This window comes from Xyrauchen texanus, chromosome 7, assembly GCF_025860055.1.
Source record: "Xyrauchen texanus isolate HMW12.3.18 chromosome 7, RBS_HiC_50CHRs, whole genome shotgun sequence".
In the NCBI taxonomy this organism is placed as follows: Eukaryota; Metazoa; Chordata; class Actinopteri; order Cypriniformes; family Catostomidae; genus Xyrauchen; species Xyrauchen texanus.
The window spans coordinates 37,840,154-37,865,439 of NC_068282.1; the positions used below are offsets into that span (position 1 = coordinate 37,840,154).

Below are 25,286 nucleotides of genomic sequence, written 5' to 3' on the forward strand. Positions count from 1 at the left end.
TGCTCAGCTGTTCCATGGCCAGGTGTGTGTTATTCCCTCACTATCCCATTTACAAGGAGCAGATAAAAGGTCCAGAGTTCATTTCAAGTGTGCTATTTGCATTTGGAATCTGTTGCCGTCAACTCTCAATATGAGATCCAAAGAGCTGTCACTATCAGTGAAGCAAGCCATCATTAGGCTGAAAAATCAAAACAAACCCATCAGAGAGATAGCAAAAACATTAGGTGAGGCCAAATCAACTGTTTGGAACATTCTTAAAAAGAAAGAACGCACCGGTGAGCTCAGCAACACCAAAAGACCACAGAAAACAACTGTGGTGGATGACCAAAGAATTCTTTCCCAGGTGAAGAAAACACCCTTCACAACAGTTGGATCAGCCAGATCAAGAACACTCTCCAGGAGGTAGGTGTATGTGTGTCAAAGTCAACAATCAAGAGAAGACTTCACCAGAGTGAATACAGAGGGTTCACCACAAGATGTAAACCATTGGTGAGCCTAAAAACAGGAAGGCCAGATTAGAGTTTGCCAAACAACATCTAAAAAAGCCTTCACAGTTCTGGAACAACATCGTATGGACGGATGAGACAAAGATCAACTTGTATCAGAGTGATGGGAAGAGAAGAGTATGGAGAAGGAAAGGAACTGCTCATGATCCAAAGCATACCACCTCATCAGTGAAGCATTGTGGTGGTAGTGTCATGGCGTGGGCATGTATGGCTGCCAATGGAACTGGTTCTCTTGTATTTATTGATGATGTGACTGCTGACAAAAGCAGCAGGATGAATTCTGAAGAGTTTCGGGCAATATTATCTGCTCCTATTCAGCCAAATGCTTCAGAACTCATTGGACGGCACTTCACAGTACAGATGGACAATGACCGAAGCATACTGCTAAAGCAACCAAAGAGTTTTTTAAGGGAAAGAAGTGGAATGTTATGCAATGGCCAAGTCAATCACCTGACCTGAATCCGACTGAGCATGCATTTCACTTGCTGAAGACAAAACTGAAGGGAAAATGCCCCAAGAACAAGCAGGAACTGAAGACTGTTGCAGTAGAGGCCTGGCAGAGCATCACCAGGGATGAAACCCAGCGTCTGGCGATGTCTATGCGTTCCAGACTTCAGGCTGTAATTGAATGCAAAGGATTTGCAACCAAGTATTAAAAAGTGAAAGTTTGATTTATGATTGTTAATCTGTCCCATTACTTTTGGTCCCTTAAAAAGTGGGAGGCACATATACAAACTGTTGTAATTCCTACACAGTTCACCTGATTTGGATGTAAATACCCTCAAATTAAAGCTGAAAGTCTGCAGTTAAAGCACATCTTGTTCGTTTCATTTCAAATCCATTGTGGTGGTGTATAGAGCCAAAAATATTAGAATTGTGTCGATGTCCCAATATTTATGGACCTGACTGTACTATTTTCTTTAGAGGACATAAGATGGAAAATGTCAGAAGAATACATTTAAACATTGAATAAAGATAAAGACACATATACACAGTGATGCTGTTGCATCACTTCACAAACAAGTTTTATTAGTCATCACAAAATACAAAATAAATTTTTTTTAGATTTCAATAACATTTTCAATAATACATATATATTTTATTTTCCAGAAGAATAGAACAATTAAATTGACCACAATAATCAAAGTAGAGAAAGATATTTTGACCAGGAAGAAAGGACGAGATAGAGAGGGAATTCAAAGTCATTGTCTGTCTTCCACACATTCTCCCCAACAAACAATTTGAAATTCAATGTATTCCATGTGTAACACATCAAAATGGAAATGTTTCTGTGTTTTAATAGGTTTAAACATTGAGAAAAGTGTGAGAGTGTTTGGAGTACTGCACTCTTATTGGTAGCTGAAAGCATTATTAAATTAGTCAAAATATTGAATAAATGAAGATGGCAGGGGATGTTGCAACTTTGAATGATGGCCATGATATTTCTGTGGAAATCTGTGAAGGTTTCAGCAGAATTATGCGCGTGCACATTCCATTCAAGCCTACACATGACCATGGCCTACATATGTTGAATGTGAGACATGACTCTGCTTTCCTTCTCTTCCACCTCCACCAGAGTTGACAAGAGTGTTTTGAAGAAAACATAAATTACACTGACTATGCGTACAAAACAGATCTCAGAAATCATCACCATGGTAATATGAGGGGAAACTGAGGACCGCATCCGAGAGAGGGAGCAAGCAAGCACAGATAAACAGACTTTCCTTCTGCTAATTTCATGGGGGTTTTTAAAACCAAGAAAGAAGGCATGGAACAATCATATCCTGAAGAGTCTGAATATAGGTTGTGTGAATGTACGTTTAAATTTAAAGGAGATTCGATGTTAGTGTCAAATACTGTTGGAAGGCATGGTTATGCAGCACTGGTTGGATATGTGGATTTGAGTGTGTCTCTACACTTCTAGAGAAGTGAAGGAAGGCAACAATACTAACTTCAGTGGTCACACAAGGCATGTATGCACACATGCATGTTGATGCTAAGTAATCTGTGAGTGAGTGTGCATGTATGCGTGTTTCTGATCGGTCAGGCAGTAATGGTCATTCGTCTCACTGGGGCAGAGCTTTGAGAATAGCATTAACCTCTTCGGCCACAGCAGTCAGTGCAAACTCAAACTGTTCCTGCATAGAGAGACAAGCATCGGTCAGCATTTCTATTTTTCTTTAATAACACCATCAACACCAATTAAAATGATATAGAGCTGTTTCAGCAACTGAGAAGAATAGGAGACTGCAGACACTACGGTGATTTATGAGTACAATCATACTTTCATTTCTGAAATGGGCCTCTGTGGTGTTACAGAGCAATACACTTCTGTTCAGTCCTTCATTACCTTGGTGCGCACCATTCCTGGCCTCTGGTCTCGAATGTGTTCCAGGGTTGCAGCAATATCAATCTCCTTAACTCCTGAGACGAAAACAAAAAGTTTGTCAAACATTTTCATTATGCTGTAACTATGTGATTTCTGCTTTTTACATGTGCCGACCTTTGGCCATGCGGTTCAGAACCATGTCAATCAGTATATATGTACCAGTCCGTCCAGTACCATCACTGCACAAACAGAAAGGTGATATCATCAAGCAATGCTCTCCAAACAAACTTCAAATCAATACAGCACTTCATATTCAAAAATAAAGCATTATATTTACAGTAAAACACACCTTCTAATTAAATGTTTGGTAGGCAAAATGTCCTCTAAAAGCAATTGCATTTTTTTTTTAAAGGTGAAGTGTGTAATTTTTTGACATTACAATACTTTCTCTTATACCAGCTTAAAACACAGAGGGCACTAATTTTATTTTAATGTGCTGTTGATCCTCATGCACAGATGAGCACTCTAGCTTTTCAAATTCTACTATACGGATAAATGTGATACAAGTGCACAAGACTACTTTATGTTATGGTTAATGCCAAGCGCATATGCAGATGGTGCTGAAGAAAAAATTTGCATCACGCGCACTGTGCGTAATATGTAGCAGCACGCTACGGCAAAGGCTTTAGACATTCGTAGGATGATTTCTCAGAAGTGTAAACACTGTGGTGGAATCAAAACATTGATCTATTCTGTTTGAGAATCCTAACCAGCCTGACACATCAACACTGACTCAGCAACATTGAGGTAGGACTATATTGTTGTCTGACCATTGGCAGAAGAGTGGAGTGTTCGGAAAACCTATTTTTGCAATTTCGTTTGGTGCAGCGAGAGGCACAAAAATTACACACTCTGCCTTTAACTCTCCTGGACAGAACTTATATTCACCCCAAATAGAACAATGTGCTTAAAAGTGTATTTTTACCTACCTGCAGTGCACAATGATGGGGCAGGAGCGTCCACGGTAGCACTTGTTGACTTTCCTAAGAGGCAGAGAAAGAGATCAGAGAGTAATTTCTAGGCTAATGTAGAGTAGAAACCCAGAGAGATCAGAGGAAAACATCAGGACCACTTCACAGTGGAGTAAAGAGAATCAGAAAGATCAAACAGAGGAGAGTTCTACCATAGACACCTCACAGTTAATAGTGGTAAGAAACAATCAACATAAACACAATAACCGAACAGCATTTCGTCATATTTGTAGGTGGAAACTGAGCTGTGATGCAAGTGAAACAAGCAGAGAAGACTGAAAGACATAGAAACAAAAGAGATGATAATAATTAAGATGGAGAGAATCAGACAGAGAGAACGGGGAGAGAGAGTTAGGCGATGGAGCGTTTCATCAGCGTTGCTGCAGCCACACCTGTCTGTGCTCATTTTTGTGACTATGCAACTGGAACCAGACTACTAGCTGCAAACCACAAAAATGACACAGACAGCTGTGCAATACCTTGCTATTGCGCTCCATCGCTCACAAAGAGAAATACAGAGAGCGGATAAGAAGTTAACAGACAGATCGAATGAAGAGAGAACAAGAGTGAAGCCATGTTTGAATTATATCACATAATGGAAGCTGGGAGAAAGGTGAAAGATGGTTCAAATAGCAAACATGATGTGGAACTGATATAAACTCACATTCAGATGTGTGTAAATAATAATACACACTAATATTTACAGTATACACATAGCATGAATGTGCGCAACCTTTGTGCAGTACCTGCGGAAGTCCAGCAGAGGGCGTGTGGAGGTGGGTATTCCCTGTGCAGGCCAGCTAAGGAAGTGAAACTGAGTGAGGGTACGAGTTTCCTGGGTTTGGACATTCTTCAGGTAGAAACTACGCACCAGGAAGTCATTACACCAGATATGCTCAGACACCAGGTTCACCTGAGAGCGATAACTTCAGGTTAATGTCCATTTACACAACATAGTCCCTATTAAAGCAGAAAACTCAACAAGTAGAAAAACCAGAAATGAAGACATCTCTTAAGGTTCACATATTTCATTTTCACACAAACCTCATAGATGTGGTAGAGAGAAGAGCCCTCATCAGGCCAGTAGCGATCACACTGCTTTTCTCCATCTTCAACCAGAGCTGTCATCATCACTATGACCGTACAGCCACTCTCCCAAACCATCTGCACAACAAACACAGGTTACAAAACATGCCATTTGTGCAGTATTTATACATTTGCATATAAAATTTGTAAGGGATTTGACAAATAATTTCAAAACAGATCCCCATTACTATACCTGCATTCATTGTAGATCAGTTAACGGTATTGACTGTTTGCAAAATTTACAAATGAAGTGACATATATTTTTTATTGTGAATGAGGACTCCCTTTAACACAAAGAGACTGACCTGCCAGAAATCAGAAATGGTGTGTGAGAGAGGCCCTTGGGTGGCGATATACGCTGGCATCCGGGGGTCATGCTCAATCTAAAGGGTCAACAGGCACAAAAGGTCAGGGGTCAGTGCATTAGCCCTTCTTAACCCTGAATCTGGCCATTACCATGACAAAAGGCCATAAATAGGATCCGAGTGCATGAAGGCTTAATTGATGATCCCCCACTCTCGACTACAACAGAGCTGCGGGAGAATCCAGACCTACACATCCTGAATGAGATCAATACAATGTAACCATGGCAACACTGAGAAGGGGATTCCGGAACCAGTGGTAGCCTTGCACATCTATGAGGAATAAAATGGATTATCACCTTGGTAACAGTGAGGGATGCAAGCAGAGGAGGGATTTCAAGCTTCAAAGCAAGCTTCAAACTGTCATGCTTCATATTCTAAAAAAATTGTCACATGTCTAGGATGGGCAGTTTTACCACCTTCAGGTGCACATAGCATTTCGACTTACAATGGTACTGGCATTGATGTAGTCTGCCCTGGAGGGACTAATCTCAGCCTTCAGCTTCACTCGGGAATGATCATCTGCATAAAAAAAACTTAAGAGTTACACATCTAAAAAACTGGAGAGGTCAATTAGCATAGTTTAGGTGTTAAGAAAAAGAGAAGAAAGAAAACAGTTAAGGAAAGCAATTTCTTAAGTCACACTTACAAAGAAAATTAAGTAGTTTAAAGACAGCCAGGGGGATGGGGTGGGGGAGCAATGGCGCCATACTCACAGGGCACAGCATCAGAGCAGCGGTTCTTTTTGACATTACTTTCACTTTGAGCTGCTGAGATGGTGCTGGGTTCTGCCTGGTAGGAGCAAAGAGCCTCCCACTCTTTCAGCAAACGGTCTTTATTCTTCAGATGATCCTCCATATATGCCTACAATTCGAGAAAGAGAGAGAGAGAGAGAGAGAGAGACAGAGAGAGAGACATAGTGAGTGATCACCCGTATAGACTACTGTTGTCTTTCTCAAAAACACTGCTCTTTCATGTGATACTTAAAAAAGACATGGCAAATTTAGAGAGTGCTAATAATCTATTAAAATACAAAGAAAACCGAAACCAAAATGTTTTTGATTAATCATTGGATACATATGTCTGTTAGGGGAAAATGGTTGGAGGTTATTGCAATTATTATACATTGCGTAAACCAAAAGGAACTTCATTAGTACCAGTACCAGTATCATGTGCCCCGTTGATATATCCATGTTAGACTGAGCTGGCTCCTCACACCAGGAGGGGGTACTGCTGTGCGAACTAGGGCTTGGTTGGGGAGCATCACTGAATTGAGACGACACACTGCTGATTCGTGACGTATCAGTTCCTCCACCACCTCCTCCTCCAGGACATACACCACCTGCAGCTCCGACCCCACAGTCCTGCCTGCCCAGAGAGGACTTAGCAGCCATGTGCTGCCGACAAAGATCCTGAAGAAATTTTAAAAATAATGTGAGAATAAGCTAGGCAGTGGTGTGAGAATTCACATTTAATACACTTGACACATTTGAGATATGATGCAGCATTCCGATCACTTCCTCTTACCTGGTACTCATAATGCCTCACGTTTCCAGCTTCAGGTCCCAGCCCCAGTTTCCCTGAGGCCAACTGGCGGGCATGGGTTCGCAGACAGGCAATGGACAACGCCCCCACCAGGAGTCCACCCACACAAGCCACACCCACAAACATGAGGAACACCCATTTGCCACTGCCATGTACACGTGTTGCCACTGGCAATGCTTGGCCATCGTTCTTTTGGAATGATGGATGGTAAAAAGAGATCAATGAAACAAAAAAGAATTATTGTAAGTTCACAATAGCTGGGTAAATACCTCCCATATCTCCTAATCACATTTGTTTAAAGGAAACAGCAGTTTTTTTCCTGTAAGAATCAGACTGCTGAGAGAAACCCTTCCTCCCCTCTTTACTCTCATACAGAAACAAAGCTTTATTTTTTATATATTTTTTTTTTTCAAGAGAAGCAATGCAGGACTGTGCATTGCTATAACATTTTGAAATAAAATCAAATGGCGGAGAAAGTGAGGTAAAGGCTTGCACAAACACACTCAAACAGGACAGAATTGAGTTGTTTAGAGGTGGACTGCATGTCCCACCCTGCTGTCTGGATCTATGATCTCAGTGGGGTCACTAGTTGCCATGGCAACATCAGAACGCTTGATGTAAGCACCATGGTCATTAAAATGACAAAAGATACAAAAGTAAATGTAATGATTTAATCAATGAGATGGAAAGAGAAATAGAGCAACTATCCGTTCTTTATTCTATAATGCACAACAGTTCGACCCACTGATAAAAATCACACCATATTCCCCAATTTGATTTGTCTGCTGGAATGATGCAGACCACACAGAAGCCAGGACATTACATCATCACTCTGTGCACAGCGCACTGACCTTGTCGCCACAGCAACCATCTTTACCTTTTTTTTTGCAGAGATTCTGAGAGCAAATAATTCTGATTGGTCATTTATCAATGCATGTTCTTTATTGGAACAAATCACTGAGCAGTTAAAAGAAGAAGATAAAACAACAGCAGGCTATTATTTAGCTTCTATAAAAGCAGACTGTCCCGCCTCTGTGGCCAAGTCTAATAAACTCATGTATTACAATTCTGATCATGAACCTAAAGCCAGTGACTTCAAAGAGTGAGTAAAATATTTCTCAATTCTGTAGAACAAAGTAGCAACAGTGTGTGATAAAAAAAAAAAAAAAAAAAACACACACAGAAGATAAAATTTATAGTACATATTATATTCAAATAGAATACTTATATTATTCTATTAATATTTTAAATAAAATGCCAATTATGAGAAAGAACTCACCAAAAAGATTAATAAACTAAAGTCTCGTAACCGTTCCCGCCCGGTGGTCCGACAAAGATGAGCAGAAACCTGAGCATGCAATAACCGCAGAGCTCTTATCCACCGGTTTGAAATTTGAATTACGCGAAACAGCTGTTACGAACTGTGGTAGTAAAGGCAGTTAACTTTAGTTTCGCGGGAAACGCACAGTGAGAAGACAACTCGGCGACAAAACATGCGTCCTGATCTTTTGCGGGAATGTTGCGTTCTGAGGGGAAAAGCATTTGGGATGCCAATCGGCCGCGCGCTCGTGAACGCGCGCCTGACAGTTTGACACGTATGATGTCGTTGTCATAGCAACAACGCAAATGAGACGGGGGTGGTGTCAGGGGTCTTTCGAGATATTCCCTCCTCAAGCATGGATAATGACAGAAATGAACGGGAAAGGACTAAACAGTGCACACATATAGTAAAGACATAATAATAAAGTTAGTTAACTACACATCCTTACCTCCCCAACACCTGCCTGAAGCACCTTTAGACCAGTCTCTGATTCTAGAAAGTTCTTTTGAGCCACTGCATGTAAGAAAGAAAAAAAAAAAATAGACAGCAGAATTTTTAAGTTGAGACATACAAGATATTGAAATTCCCTGTAGACCACTGTGAGCCAGTATTGGATCTACTGCACAATAAAGCAATAAGACAGGAGAGACCGTCTAGGTTACGTACGTAACCTCGGTTCCCTGAGATGAAGGGAACGAGACATATGGGGAGTGCCTTCATACACAACCTATTTGAAGTGCCTTCATGACCTATTTGAAACCTCTCTAAAATAACGCCAATATTCTAATATTGGCTTTGGTGTTTTGGCATGCAACTGATCGCTATAAAAACAGGTGCACAGACACTATTTCCTCAGAATTTCTGACTGAGAACAAGGAGCACATTGCTCATGCCTCAAGATCTCTTGAGTCTTGTAGTGCAGCTAGCGTTCGTAATGTCTCGTTCCCTTCGTCTCAGGGAACCGAGGTTACATATGTAACCGAGAAATTCCCTTATGACTCTGTCCAATTGACATTACGTTCATTAATGCATATGGGGAACAGAATACCAACATGCCGCACCACAAGACATATCTTCCCAAAGAGGAAACATGGTGGCGCAGTCTTATGGGATGGCGACCGACATGAGCATGCCGCAGTGAGTGAACCTCGTGATGGCCAGTAGGAGAGCACTCATAACGAATATATGAACTATAGTCATATTGTATGAATTAACTCCCTATGAACCCAGTAGGGAAGGGAGTTAATAATAATAAAGTGCTTGTGAATTTATGGAATTATAACAGCCTGAATGCATCGGTTGTGTAAATGATGGGGAACCCATCCTTAAAGGAGAGGGCAGAAGTATATATATAGATATACATCCAATGAATAGCAAGTACTCTAAACAGAGAGGACTTGTGAAGAAAGAGACGTTATGTCTAGGTTGTAAAACCTTGTGAATGTGTTTTGAGAGGACCATCCTGCTGCAAAACATATGTCTTGTAAGGATACACCATTTGTCCATGCCCATGAGGAGGTCATGCCTCTAGTTGAGTGTGCTTTAACACCAATTAGGCAAGTCTGACCCTGTGACTCATAAGCCAAGGTAATTGCATTGACAATCCAGTGAGAAGTATTTGCTTGGAGACGGATATTCCTTTTGAGCGTACTCCATAGCATATAAAGAGCTGATCAGACAGTCTGAACTGGCGGGTGTGCTCAACATATGTGTGTAGCGCCTGCACAGGGCATAACAAATGCAACGATTGTTCCTCATCTGAATTAAATGAGGAAGGAAGAAGGTCTGAAGGTGAACCACCTGCGCTTTGAAGGGTGTAGTCAGGACCTTGTGTACATAGCTTTCCTGGTTTGACAGTGGCTCTTGAAAGACCGGGGCCAAACTCAACATAAATTGTCAACTCATAATGCATGCATGTCACCTACCAGTTTTACTGAGGCTAGAGCAGTAGTGTGGTCTTAATGCAGAGCCTGTGTAAATCAACAGTCAAAAGGCTCGGAGGGGGGCCTTGCAAGAAATTTTAGGACTAAAGTTAAGTCCCAAGTTGGGACTGTAACCGCCGATGTGGGTTTAATTGTCTTTTTCCGTTAAGGAACTTTATGATTAAATCATGCTTGCCTATAGAGACGCCGGTTTCATGTGCGTGATACGCAGATATAGTTGCCACATACACTTTGAGCTTTGACGGGGTGAGTCCTGCGTCTAATCGCTCTTGAAAAAATACTAGAATTTCATGTATTGGGCAGTTTACTGGGTCCTGGCTGTGTGAGAGACACCAATCAGTGAACACCTTCCATTTTAGTGCTCTGGCTTGTAAAATGGCATGACTGAACGATCTGGCATGTGTAGTGCGCTCCTTTCAGGGGCCACACATGCAGGCTCCACAGCTGGGTCTGGGGATGCCAGATTGTGCCTTGCGCCTGAGAGAGGAGATCCCTCCTCAGTGGTATTTCCCACGGTGAGCTGTACAGCATCTCCATCATTTCTGGAAACCATGGCTTGTTGGCCATTTCGGTGCATTTTCCTTGTCCTCTCGGACTTTGCATATGACAGAGTGGATCAGGCATACCGGAGGAAATGCATATTTGCATTTTGCCGGCCATTTGTGTGCCATTGCATCCCTTCTCAGCGGGGTTTGGGCTTAGAATAACAGAGGGGAAGTCTCGATTCTCCTGATATCACACCTTAGTGTGACAGTAGGCCCGCGCCATAATTCAGGCGGTCTGGGATATATGCCAATCTCAGAGAGAGATGATGCTCGCTCCATAGGTGACGTGTCATTCTTGATAGTGGTGATGAATGAATTCCACCTTGCCTGTTATATAAGCCACAACTGTCATGTTGACTGAGCAAACTAGGACATGACAGCTCACTATTTCTGACTGAAAGCCTTTACGGCTAGAATTACAGCCGATAACTCGAAGCGGTTGATGTGCCACGCACTCCTTGCACCTGTCCAGGTGCCAAAAGTTGGGTGTCCATTGCACACCGCCCCCAAACCTGTGTTGGAAGCATCCGTGGTCACCACTTTCTGCCTGACAACTTGGGACTTCGAGTACCAGAGGGGACAGTGGGTATTCACCACTGATGCAAATAGATCGATTTCTGCTTTGCCAGATATTTCCCAAATCCTCAATACAGTTTGAGGGTGAAGTCTCCGTAATTCCGCCTTGGTGGTTTACATATGCCACAACTGTCATGTTGTCTGAGCGAACCAGGACATGACAGTTAAATATTTCTGACTGAAAATCCTTTAAGACTAGAAATACAGCCGATGGCTTTAGGCACTGCGTGACACTTGCCCCAGCGCGACACCTCGCTGGTAAAATGCAGGAGCTGTCCGTGGTGCTAAAGCAGCTATACAGCGGCGGGATATAGTGATGCGCATGCGTCCTTGGCGCAAAGCACGTCGTGGCACACGGCACTTCAGCCAGCACTAAAGAGGTCTCATGTGTAAGAGACCTAATGGAATGACGGATGCTGCTGCCACAAAACCCAGTGCACCTTGTGAATGAGCAAGGAGGCAGAGACAGTCCGAAGGGCAGGACTTTGAATTGATATGCTGTTCCCTCGAATGCAAATCTCAGAAACATCCTGTGATGTCGTACAATTTGGATATGAAAGTACGCATCCTTCAGATCTATCAACGAAACCAATCGTGTGGGCGTACATGCGACAAGATCCATTTCTGAGTAATTATTTGAACAGGCACTTTTAATGGCCTAAGCGCACGATTTAAATGTCTCAGATCCAGGATTGGCCGAAGCCCGGCATCTTTCTTGGAACAAAAAAATAACAGCTGTAAAACCATTTTTTTGTTCGGGAAAGAATTGTGCGGGATGATGCCATTTGACGGCATCCGGACTGCTGGAATCATTCATCGAGGCGAGACTGTTCAGGTTCCTCTGGGGGAGACCAGTTAGGGTGAAGCTCTTCGACAGCCCTTGTAAGGATGCGGAGTATCTCCCTGTCAGTGGCATGTGCACATTCCTCGCCCACGCTGGGGGGAGAGGCGGCAGCATCATCCACTGACCATTTGCCTGATGCGGCGAGAGACATGACATCGTCATCATCCCAAGCGTCAGATCCGCCAAACGAGACAAGACCACACACTCTTCAGAAGCCGGAGCTCGCCTCGCACATAGTGTACAGGGAAACATGTGCTTTGTGGAGATTGAGGGGCTCGTGGGGCATGTGCCGGGACGGAATCCACCTCAAATTCATCCTGCTCGACCTCGCAGCCCCACCGTGCCTCCTCGTGTGAACCCTCGGGTATCACAAAAGAGGCAGGTGGGAGGGCGCAAGAGGCTGAATCATCCCTCAGAACGAGGGCGATTTGTGATTATATATATATATATATATATATATATGTGTGTGTGTTTGCCGGAGCACTGCAGGGGAGCGGATAGTCTTCTCGCTGCCATGAAGATTCCATCCGCTGACTCGTGTGTATCGATGCGAAGGGTAGAGTCGCTGTCTTGAAGAAATTCTGAGGAAATGGTGTCTGTGCAGCTGTTTTTAAAGCGGTCAGTTTCACGCCAAAACAGGCAGGGCTCAAACACCATAGCCAATATTAGAAAATTGGTGTTATTATAGAGAGGTTTAAGGTTTTCAGTTTATTGATAGGTCGTGTATAAAGGCACTCCCCATATGCGTTAATAAATGCAATGTCAAGTGGACTGAGTCGTAAGGGAACTTGCGTAATAGTGATGAGGACTAAGCACGACGGAAAGCCTAAAACGTGGTAAAATCACTGTATCACACTGCATCGCTTTAATAAAGTGGCAAAACAGCAATATGATAAATGACAAAGATGTTTAATAAATAATTGCATTCACTAAAAAAGCATACCCCATACAGGCTTTGTGCCTATTTTCTATATATATATATATATATATATATAGGCCTAATTCTACCTATGTGTGGTCAAAGGTGTGCGTTTTTAATCACATGTCAAAACTAAAGTCATAACTATCAGTTTTATAAATAATAAATAAAAATGTATTTATAATTTTTTTTATTTATAAATGAATTAAAAACATAAATGTTTTAGTGATTTTCAGAAAATTTGTCACACAAGAAAATGTCCCCATCCTAATTTACTCCACAATCAAAAGAAACAAATAAAAAATTATATTTTGCATATAGAAAACGAAGATTTTTTTTTACAGCCATTAAGATATTTTCCTTTGTAAAATTAATTTCATGACAGGTCTCATTTCTGCAGTAATAAAATTATTTGGGAATAGTAAAGAAAAAATATCTGGACATGAAAAGGTAATGAGTATTGGTGGGATAAATGTGCTTAAAATTCCTGAAAGTAATGTCACATTAATGTCCCTAAAAACGTTAACCCCTTAAACTCTGGTGCATTTTTGGGCTATATATATATCATTTTTTTAGAACCCCCAAATAACAAAAAACAATCAATTATTCATAAAATAAACTTGGATATGTTTACAATCTTAAGATGATCAAATAATAAATAAAAAAAAACATCTTGTTGTGTACTGTACACTGGCGGTCAAAACTTTGGAATAATGTACATATTTTACTCTTATGGAAAGAAATCGGTACATTTATTCACCAAAGTGGCATTCAACTGATCACAATGTATAGTCAGGTCATTATAATAACAACATGTAAAAGTACTATTGTTCAGGACTTCTTAAACTACTTCAAAGAGTTCTCATCAAAAATCCTCCACGTGCAGCAATGATAGCTTTGCAGATCCTTGGCATTCTAGCTGTCAGTTTATCCAGATACTCAGGTGACATTTCACCCCACACTTCCTGTAGCACTTGCCATAGGTGTGGCTGTCTTGTCGGGAACATGCACCTCACGGTCTAGCTGATCCCACAAAATCTCAATTGATTTAAGATCCATAACACTCTTTTCCAATTATCTGTTGTCCAATGTCTGTGTTTTTTGTTTCTTTACATCTGGCCTTCAGCATCTCTGTCCTTTGTCTTTGAAGACGGTAGTGTACACCTTTGTATGAAATCTTCAGTTTTTTGTCAGTTTCATGCATTGTATAGCCTTCATTCCTTAAAACAAGGATTGAATGACGAGTTTCTAGAGAAGGCTGTTTCTTTTTTTTTCTTCTTTTTGCCGTTTTTGACCTAATATTGACCTTAAGACATGCTAGTCCATTGCATACTGTGGCCACTCAAAAACAAACACAAAGACAATGTTAAGCTTCATTTAATGAACCAAATAGCTTTCAACTGTGTATGATATAATTGCAAGTGGTACCAAATTAGCAATTTAGCATTATTATTCAAGGATAAGGTGTTGGAGTAATGAATGCTGGAAATGGGTTTTGTCTAGATTTGATAAAAAATGACTTTGATGGTGCTGTTTTTTACAGCAGTAATGTACTGACTATACTTTGTGATCAGTTGAATGCCACTTTGGTGAATTAAAGTACCAATTTCCTTCCGAAACAGTGAAATCTGTACATTATTCCAAACTTTTGGCTGCCAGTGTAATTATGGTTCTGTTCAATAAAAAATTATAATTTTGTATAAAACTGCCTGAGGTAAGAGGAGATGTAAAGTTTTTGGCTATTTGGGGCTTACAGCTGCATTGATTGGCACATAAAGGAGATGTTTGTATTTGATGTCTAACAGAAATAATTTTTCACTTTTTGATTCTTTTGAAAACCTTTCAAACTGTGATATTAGTGCAACAATATAGCTTTCCTTTGATATATGACTTGTCCATTTAAATGCTTTGTGAAAGACGTTTATATTCACTTTAATATTTCTTCCACATTACCCCTAGGTGGCACTTCTTTGAGATTGATGTTTTCTATGTATTCCATGAAAAGGTCAGATTCTAAGCTTTCAAATGACACCATATATGGCTGACTTATGTTTCGTGGACTTTAAAAATTTAATTGTAAAGTTAGTTTGCGATATAGCACCCCCAGTGGGTCCATAGAGTTTAAATCCATAGAGTTTAAGGTCAAAATGTAGGTTTCATTTAAATATTTTTGTATTGATTTGGGGTGAAATATGACCAGGACATTAAGTTGCATTACTTTTGGACCATCCTTTTGTCTCTCAGAAACACTTCTCTGTGACCAACAAGCTATAAATCTTGAAAACAAAGAAATATTCTTTACCTGTCTTTTCGGACAACTCATTCGCTGATAAATTCTGGCTGTTCGGGAGGACACGGAAAGTGACTGCTGGACCAATCACACTGTAGAGCAGAGGTTTTAATTACATACAAGCATCCTGATTGTGTGCGTGTGTGTGTGTTAGATACAGTATAGGGATCCAAGAGATGAGGGAAGGTATTTGTGGACAATTAGTGGGGTAACTCCACTTCTAAGTAATTTCATTACATTCACTTCTCCTTCTTTCACTCATTCCCACTTAGCCACTCCCCTCTGTCCTCTAGGGACAATGGATCAAGGTTCCAGCTCACCACAGTTTAATTTAGTCAAAGGGTTAGTGAGATTAACATTTGCTTGTTAACCAAAGCAACAAACAGCAATCAAGTCTGCTTATATTGATTACATGATTATATTTAATGGGTAAAGTACAGTTTAACTAAAGTTAAACAGCTTGCCTTTGAATTTCCATAATCTCCAAATCCTGTGTTAGAAAATGCTGCTACAATCTTTTCAAATAATAATAAAAAAAAGCTTAGGGTTAGTGTAATTTCAAGATCTGATTGAGGCCTGCCAACTAAGCAAAATCTGGGACTCTCCTCATCTGTTTCTCAGGGACTCCCTGCACTGAACCTAGGCCTACCTGATATTGATGAAAGAGCCTGTGGTGAGATGGATCCTCTCAGCAAGTGTCTTCAGTAGACGAACCCCATCGGACAAACTAAGAGGACTGTAGATTGACGCACACATTCATACAGACACACAATTTACAAGCACAAACTAACACAGACAACACAGAACTCACAAAACAACACAAACATGGACAGACTCTCCACTGAATAGCCAGTTTGACACATGATCCCAGGTCCTTCGTTGACGTACAGACAACACTCAGCTTTTTTGTCGGTTGTACCTCTGATTGGTGACAATGTATCCAAACTCCTCCTTTGACTTGGTTTCATTCTTTCCTCCTTGCCTACTCAGGGCTCCCTTTTCAAGCCTTCCCACCTCTTGTTTGAGAGCTGCAGACCCCAGTACACTGGCACCCACAATGACAGAGTTATCTGGGGAGGGTCCTTCAGAGCTGGAACTCTTTGAGGAGGCTTTGGCCCCAGAGTTGAGTGGAGGAGGGAAGGAGGAATTTTTGTCTGGGGCAAAAGCCTTCTCCACCACACGGGTCATCTCCTCTTCTGTAATCTTCATCTAACATAGAGAAAGCACACACAACCTGTCATACCATCCATGCTTTCTCCGTCTCATGCTTTGTATCATGCCTTTGGGGGGTGCTACTGAGCCACTGTCACTGTTTATTTCCTAGCCAACCATGATTGTTAATGTAAAAGGGAGGCAAGAATACCATGTTGCAGTAGTCCTGAAGCACCAAAATACTCCACACATACTAATTCAGGTACAATAAAGATCTAGAACACAAAGCTTAAATCACACGTAATCATGATGTTTGTTATGTTAACATTTCATTTTCTGTGTATTATGAGTTGGACAGGAGGATAACATCCTTAACATGTGCAGCGGTCACCTGCAGGTAATATATAACATTACTACTTAAAATATTTTTGTTTAAAGGAGTCATGTCATGAGGAATAACATTTTCCTTGATATTTAGACATATAAGAGGTCTTTCTACTATAAAAACATACTGTAAATGTAAAAACTCAAAACCTAATCCCCAGTGCAATAAAAGCATTTATTGAAACCAAGTGTTAAAAACGCCTCGTTCACTACTTCTGTGACTACCCTACGTCACTAGGGATACATTAATTCATGACCACCTCTACAGCGAAGAAACATCAACACCTACATTACATCATCTTACCCTTGGCCCTGCCCACTTGTGCTTCAGTTTATAAACTAAGAGAGAGCAGAACAAACAGGCCTAGTGTAGCCTAACTATTCCTGAACACCACAGGGGACACATCTGGACCATTTTGAATTATTTTTGTATTTAAACATGCACTACACAGAACAACTTTGACCGCTTTATACATACCTTGGGCCGTTTTTTAAAAGACATGGTGTCAAGTTACAACTCTGAAGAGGAGAACCCATTCGGCTTCATTAAACTGCTGCTTCTTCTTGTTTTGAGAACAAATACGCCATGGACACATTCTTGCACACATCTTTGCTATTTTTAATTGTTGGTGTATGTAAACTAAAAGTCTTTGACTGTTTTAATGCGTTCCCGGCATCAGTTCAAGAGGATTTGTGTGTCTTCATTGTGCTTTGGCCTATGAATGTGCATTTTTTTCAACTCCCATCAGTGTGGATTGTATGTTTTTTCGGCTCATATCAGCATGGATTGCTTGTGAACCAGTTGTAATACGATTCAAGCTTTGCAAAGGAACTGTCATTAAAGGATGGGTCAGTAAAAAACACTTTGACCCAATCACAAAAGTAGGTAAACAGTTTCATCAATGAATATTTCACATGTCATGACTGTTTGATTATTTATGGTGCTAAGTGTTAACAGTTGTGCTTTAGATGAACAGTTTAATATATTTGGATGAAATGTGTGTAATGTGTAAACCCTGTAAACCATGTAGTTTTATAATATTGTGGGGTTGTTTATTCTTTTCCGATTCAGTTTCAAATATGGCTCTAGTTTCAATTTTACAATTTTACAATCAAATAGTTTTTATCAAACCACATAATTATGTCTCTAAGACATTACGCATATTAATGTTTCTTTTTCTGTTAAATCATCATTTTCTTTGGTAACATATGGAGCTGCTTTTTAAATTATGTGTGTTGTAAAAAACGCTATACAAATAAAAATGACTTCACTTACTACTGAGACCAACCCAACATTGCAACTTTAATAAATCACATGTCAGCATAAACAGTTTTAGTACTTACCATTTTTTGAGGCACAGAGGAATCCATTGTTTCAGCTGAAGTAACGAAAACAAGAAGTTATGAATTTTTGGAGGGCCACTTATTTGGAGCTTGATTTGATAAACTATTTGCAAGGAGAATGGCAAAAGTATCAGTACCCAGTATTACTACCATCAACTCCTCATTTTTGGTCGATATGCTTGTGTGCAATACATTTTATATTAATTTCTTATGTTCTCAGTTGATATTCTATAAAAGTTCCAGTAAATCTCTGGGTGCTCACATTTTCTTGGAGTGTTCGGGGGTTCATTTTGCAGGAGCTGAAGGACATAGAAGAGACGCTCCATCTTCTCAGGGGTCAGATGTTTAAGATCAAACCCATGCTGCAGAAGCAGCTCATTTATGCTCTGTTGAGCGGGCCCTAGGTTCAGAGAACAGAGGTCAAGGGTCATTGCCAATGTATTTTGAGGTCTGAAGGTAGTCTTATCTGTTCAATTAACTTTGCAGAAACACATTTTTAAAAGGATAAAACACTGATACAACACAAATACTAACTTACCACGGTGCCCAGCAAATGCTCCAGAATTCTGGGACCCTTTCTTTTGCTGGCTGTTTAGCTCTTCATCCTGGGATAAGAAGTCATTGTTATACTCTTTTAATTCAAGTGGGAAGTCCTGGAAAAAGGATGAGGCCGAGTGAGGTGCTGCCACCCGATGGTGTGAAGTGGGCTGTGTGGGTGAGGAAAGGAGGAGAGTCATCAGATCCTGCAGAAGCTGATCATCTTTATCCAGTGTAGAAGGAAATGGTGAATTGCCCCTAAAGGAAGAGGAGGGCAGTGGGTTCCTGCCCCCCTCCACCAGGTTCAGAGAGCGCTCCTCTTCATCTTGATAGCCATACTGTGAGGCGGAATTACACAAAGTTAGAATTAATGTCAGTAGTCAGAACATATTTGTCAAGTACTTTGCCAATTAGCTCATGTTCCTGGATCAACAACCTTAATTTTAGGGGTAGGGATAGGGTTTAAGTTATCTAATGCAATGACCATCCTTGAGGGTCACCACACAAAAGCTGTTGGTGTTTTTGTTGATTCTCACTCGTTGATAAGTATAAGGATCCAGACTTTGCATATGCATGGATGACTGAGGGGAGTCAACAATCATGTAGTCCAGATAGGGCTGCACCCGTTTGGGGTTGAGCTGGCTTGTAGGGCCATTCTGAGACCTTAATTATGGAAAGATATAGAGAGAAGTCAATGCAGTGAGAGGTAAGACACAATAAAGAGAACCTGAACATATGACAAAAATGAAATTTACTCTGAGGGGTCGTTATTAATCCCAGAAGTCAAAGGGATCTTTGGAACTTTGTTAAGTTCTTTCTTGATCACTGATTGGGTGACATCATCCTGCCAAGTTAACCCTGCAGAATAATTAGTGAAAAACTCACATTAGCATAGAGCAAGCATAAAACTGCTTGTAAGCAGGGACGTTTATGTATGCACACACTTGCGTTATTACTAAATTGGCCTTGGTTACTGTGGTAACATATGGAACATTTTTAGGCACATGCTTGTGCATGAATCCTCACTTTTCCCATTGTGTATATATTGTGTTGTTTCTATGGCAACCAATCACTTTAACAAACACAAAAAGTGCAAGGCAACTCTTAAAAAGACATTTTTAGAAGTTGCGTGTTAAACTCACCTTTCCTCATAAGCATTTGCAATAATGACTGCAGTCTGTCCAGTAGAACTGCAGTCACCCTGTAGCGAAACCTTTCCTGCCTCTGTGTAAGACACTGACCAAACAGCTCATCTGGAATACACATATACACACCTTATAGTATATCTCTTGTAGAAATATAGACAGTAGACAAGGTTGGTTACATCAAACAGACCATCTGAAGAACATTTCAAGATGTTGTTCAACTTTCTATTTAAAGGTATCGTTCACCCAAAAATTTTAATTCTCTCATCATTTACTTACCCTCATTCCATCCCAGATGTGAATTACTTTTTTTCTTCTGCTAAACACAAATAGAGATTTTTAGAATATCTCTGTAGATTCTCACAATGCAACTGAATGGGTACCAACATTTTTAAGCTCCAAAAAGCATATAAAGGCAGCGAAAAAGTAATCCATAAGACTCTAGTAGTTAAATCTATATCTTCAGAAGCAATATGATAGGTGTGCGTGAGAGAAACAGATCAATATTTAAGTCCATTTTACTTTACATTCTCCTCCCTGCCCAATAGATGGCAATATGCACAAAGAATACGAATTGCCAAAAACAAAAGTAGAATGTGAAAGTGAAAGTAAAAGTGGAGATTGATAGTAAAAAGGACAAATTTTGAACTGTTTCTCACCCACACTTCTTATATTGTTTCTGAATATATGGATTTATCCACTGGAATCTTATGGATTACTTGCTTACTACACTGCCTTTATATGCTTTTGGAGCTTTACAATTTTGTTCACAATTCACTTGCATTGTGATGTATTCTTCTGAAAATCTTTGTTTTTGTTCAGCAGAAGACAGAAAGTCATACACATCTGGAATGGCATGAGGATGAGTAAATGAGAGAATGTTTATTTTTGGATGAACTATACCTTTAAGGTAGGTTGTCTACTACTATAATTTGTCTACTAACAATGTCCAACAGTGTATGTACATGCATCACAGACATTTTTCTGAAAGTCATGGAAATTCCACAAGTGTCATTTCCAGTCTCATTCCATTCTCTACTGTGTTTAATAGATGTATGTGGTGGAAATTAATGTTTAAACGTTTTTTAAATAAAATGGCCACCATCATTTTTATACATATCTCTCACTCTCTCACTCTCTAATGACCTCTTTACCTTATTGTGTTTCCCACTCTTGCTCTTTCTACTTCTATTGCACATTAACAGACACTATGGTGAGGGTGAAGTTGTATGATGTCACACTTGCCATGGAAATGGTTGAAGAGCACTGATTGGGTAAGACCAGGTTATGGTGAAAGTATTCACTGTGCCAGTCAATGGTGCGTGCACGCACAGACACACACACGTGCACAAAACATCACAACTGAAACGTCTTTATATTTCTTAAATTCCTACAGAATATATTTAAAAAATTGACTACACAATAAACAGTGATCAAACATATACTATAAATAAAATCTGCATGTACAGTGTTTTTGTTTTCTTTTGTACATTTGAAAGCTTGACAATGACAATGAAGCCAATGCACAAACACAACCAAGAGGGTAAGACTGCTTCATGTAACTCAATAAGCACGAGAACGTATGGTGCTGGTGATATTACCTAGTACCATAATTACACAACTGTTCCAGGAATGGACACATTGGACGTCAGGTAATATGGCAGGTCTAATCATTATTTTGCGCTTCTTTTTCTTCAACTTTTTCTTGCACAAGGGCCAAAAACTTGGAAACAAATGTGTAGAATATAGAATATGCACTACTGTAAAGTATTGTAGCACTCACCATCCCAGCAAATCTGGTCACTGGAGCATAGGCCTTCATCAAACAGACAACCTTATCAGTGTGGAGATGAAGAAAAAGAACAGAGTATGATCAGTGTTGTAGTGACTTAGAAAGTGTGGGAAATGGTTTGGGGTAATTACTTTCTACCATTTTGTCAAAATACACCCACATAATCTACCATAAAAGTATGTATGTTCCAGATGCTTACAGGTGAAACTCGAAAAATTAGAATATCGTGCAAAAGTTCATTAATTTCAGTAATTCAACTTAAAAGGTGAAACTAAAATATTATATAGACTCATTACAAGCAAAGTAAGATATTTCAAGCCTTTATTTGATATAATTTTGATGATTATGGCTTACAGCTTATGAAAACCCCAAATTCAGAATCTCAGAAAATTAGAATATTACATGAAATCAATAAAAAAAAAGGATTTTAAATACAGAAATGTCGGCCCTCTGAAAAGTATAATCATGCATATGTACTCAGTACTTGGTTTGGGCCCCTTTTGCATTAATTACTGCCTCAATGCGGCGTGGCATGGATGCTATCAGCCTGTGGCACTGCTGAGGTGTTATGGAAGACCAAGATGCTTCAATAGCGGCCTTCAGCTCTTCTGCATTGTTTGGTCTCATGTCTCTCATCTTTCTCTTAGCAATGCCCCATAGATTCTCTATGGGGTTCAGGTCAGGTGAGTTTGCTGGCCAATCAAGCACAGTAATACCATGGTCATTGAACCAGGTTTTGGTACTTTTGGCAGTGTGGGCAGGTGCCAAGTCCTGCTGGAAAATGAAGTCAGCATCTCCATAAAGCTTGTCTGCTGAAGGAAGCATGAAGTGCTCTAAAATGTCCGGTAGACGGCTGCGTTGACTCTGGACTTAATAAAGCACAGTGGACCAACACCAGCCGATGACATGGCTCCCCAAACCAACACAGACTGTGGAAACTTCACACTGGACTTCAAGCATCTTGGATTGTGTGCCTCTCCATTCTTCCTCCAGACTCTGGGACCTTGGTTTCCAAATGAGATGCAAAATTTGCTCTCATCAGAAAAGAGGACTTTGGACCACTGAGCAACAGACCAGTTCTTTTTTTCTTTAGCCCAGGTAAGACGTTTGACATTTTAAGCCCATGTCCAGGACCCGTCTGTGTGTGGTGGCTCTTGATGCAGTAACTCCAGCCTCAGTCCACTCCTTGTGAAGCTCCCCCACACATTTGAATGGCCTTTTCCGGACAATCCTCTCCAGGCTACGGTCATCCCTGCTGCTTGTGCACCTTTTTCTTCCACACTTTTCCCTTCCACTTAACTTTCTATTAATGTACTTTGATACAGCACTTTGAGAACATCCAACTTATTTTGCAATTACCTTTTGAGGCTTTCCCTCCTTGTGGAGGGTGTCAATGATGGTTTTCTGCACAACTGTCAGGTCAGCAGTCTTCCCCATGATTGTGAATTCAACTGAACCAGACTGAGAGACCATTTAAAGGCTCAGGAACCCTTTGCAGGCGTTTAGCTGATTAGAGTGTGACACTCTGAGCCTACAATACTGAACCTTTTCACAATATTCTAATTTTCTGAGATTCTGAATTTGGGGTTTTCATAAGCTGTAAGCCATAATCATCAAAATTATATCAAATAAAGGCTTGAAATATCTTACTTTGCTTGTAATGAGTCTATATAATATATTAGTTTCACCTTTTAAGTTGAATTACTGAAATTAATGAACTTTTGCACGATATTCTAATTTTTCGAGTTTCACCTGTACACCTTTCCACAAATAAAGATATGGGTTACATTTGTTCCAAAAAGTTAGTTTCAGAGGACCAGTATTCACATCTCTGACAACCGCAGTGCCATAAGCTGGTGCACTAAAACCAATTGCTTATCACACACTGCCAATCAATTATCACCATGGCAACAGACAAGTAATGGTTTGGAATGATGTCCAGACACCATTATCGTATTAATCAACATTTGCCAGAATGCTGAGACATAAAACGAGCAACAGTGCCTCTAACATAATTTGGTATCTCATTCTATCCTTAACTATATAAACTGTCCTTCACAATATTGGGCATACAAATAAATGAATCAATAAACAAACTACAAAGTCTGTCACTTGGACAAGTCCACTTTCATGTTTCATGTTTGAAAACGTAGGAGAAAACCGGGCACTCTGCCAACATCCCGATTCATCCTCAAATCTTGTGTTCTCTCGCACACACTTGAGAGCAGGGAAGACACAGTCGTCATGCATAACTGAATCGTAGTGTGAAAGTTGTTTTCAGGAGTGGGAGTCCCTACTTAGAAATGGAAGTAGCCTCTTTCAAAATAAATCTGAAGGATTTCTGTTTGTGAGGAAAGGTGTAAGAGGTTGGAATGAAGAGAAGAGATTAACCCTTGTGCGGACTTCTGTGTCAATTTTTACAATTTACATATTTACATTCTCATAGATTTTTGTATACTTCTGAGTGACGTTTGCGCCTACAGTGACGGCTGTTATAAGAATGACGTGGGATTGGGCGTCAGTGATGAGTCAGACTGCAGAAGAGCAGCGAATACAGATGCAGTGCATATGTGAACATACAGAACAACCTCCGTAAATGGCAAACACACAAGTCTACACCCTATCAATATAAAGCAATTATGCCAAAATTGTCACAATAGTGTGCGCAATTACAGACTGACCTACACTTGCTTTCAATGGGATTGCATTTTTATAGTCTTAAAAAATACAGAACATTAAAATTGACCGCGTCCGCGACATAACTAAAATAATTAACCAACATTACCTAAATAAAAAATAGTGTGAACTCTTAACTCGCAAACACAGGTCGCGTCGGCCGAGTTCTAAATCACTAACAATCGTTAACAAATCGATATAGGCTGACAGCTGGTATGTCGCGTTATTATGTTGTTTCCAAGTTGCGAGCGCTGCCATTTATTCAACTCGACACAAGCGTTATCTCATCGACATTTACAGCAAGCATGCATGTCTTTCGTTGCCTGTAATGAAAAAAAAAAAAATTATATATATATATATATATAAACAATAAAGTGAATTAAATTACGAATGCATGAGATTTCTGACAACGTCAAGTTTCATACTTTTTGTTGTCTGTAAGCGGGAAATAGACAACATTGTTTTTAGCAAGTACTAGTGCATCTTCTATGTACATCACATTGTAAGCACTGAAAAAAAAGATACTGTTTACATTAGGAAAAGCACATGTATTCATTCAAACGTATTACTAATATGTCTACAGCAGAGTCGTGCATCATTCAGTCATCTTAGATTATTCTGTAGCTCATTCATGTTCTTGACGTACCATATCTATCAGCGGTGCCAAGTGGACAACACGCAGTCGCCGAACAGATAAGGATCCACAGGCGCACGGATTTCATCGTCCCTTGGCTTCTTTCTCCTCCAGCCCGGTTTACACCGACATATTTAGATGACCCAGCGATCAATGTGATGTTGTGCGTGTGCCAAACTCCAGAAGCACGAGACTTGGGAAAGAGTGCGCAAAAAGATGAGTGTTTGCGAGAAGGAACACCAGCGCGCTCCTGACGGGAGGGGATGAGAGGACCGGACAGACAGAAAACCCGGAACGTGGGCACGACAATAACATACATTAATGC

The 25,286-nt window shown here is 40.3% G+C and overlaps 1 protein-coding gene across 2 annotated transcripts; it reads right to left on the reverse strand.

Annotated features, from left to right (window-relative positions):
• Window positions 1-1,511: 1,511 nt before the first annotated feature.
• LOC127647058 (receptor-type tyrosine-protein phosphatase-like N) lies at window positions 1,512-25,280 on the reverse strand. Of its 2 annotated transcripts, XM_052131130.1 has the most exons (23): window positions 24,974-25,280; window positions 21,643-21,693; window positions 19,857-19,967; window positions 19,470-19,572; window positions 19,251-19,377; window positions 18,716-19,052; window positions 18,440-18,577; window positions 18,178-18,212; window positions 16,217-16,506; window positions 15,947-16,033; window positions 15,310-15,389; window positions 8,629-8,693; window positions 6,842-7,048; window positions 6,478-6,726; window positions 6,031-6,178; window positions 5,763-5,836; window positions 5,258-5,335; window positions 4,911-5,030; window positions 4,613-4,779; window positions 3,825-3,878; window positions 3,010-3,074; window positions 2,857-2,930; window positions 1,512-2,644 (listed from the first exon to the last, which is right to left on the reverse strand). In XM_052131130.1, exons 1-23 carry the CDS (start codon window positions 25,278-25,280, stop codon window positions 2,573-2,575), a joined length of 3,039 nt encoding a protein of 1,012 aa, XP_051987090.1. In that variant the 3' UTR covers window positions 1,512-2,572. The 2 variants fall into 2 exon arrangements, with proteins under 2 accessions (XP_051987090.1, XP_051987091.1); XM_052131131.1 differs by lacking the exon at window positions 15,947-16,033.
• Between the last annotated feature and the right edge of the window lie 6 nt (window positions 25,281-25,286).

What these genes read in the sequence shown, in the direction of transcription:
- LOC127647058 (XM_052131130.1), bottom strand. Translation starts at nt 25,280, where the DNA reads ATGTATGTTATTGTCGTGCCCACGTTCCGGGTTTTCTGTCTGTCCGGT. An exon ending in TGGCACCGCTGATAGATATG is followed by an intron (nt 21,694 to 24,973) that starts GTACGTCAAGAA and finishes CACACTGATAAG; the next exon opens with GTTGTCTGTTTGATGAAGGC. An exon ending in CCTCTGCTGGACTTCCGCAG is followed by an intron (nt 3,879 to 4,612) that starts GTACTGCACAAA and finishes TCTGCCTCTTAG; the next exon opens with GAAAGTCAACAAGTGCTACC.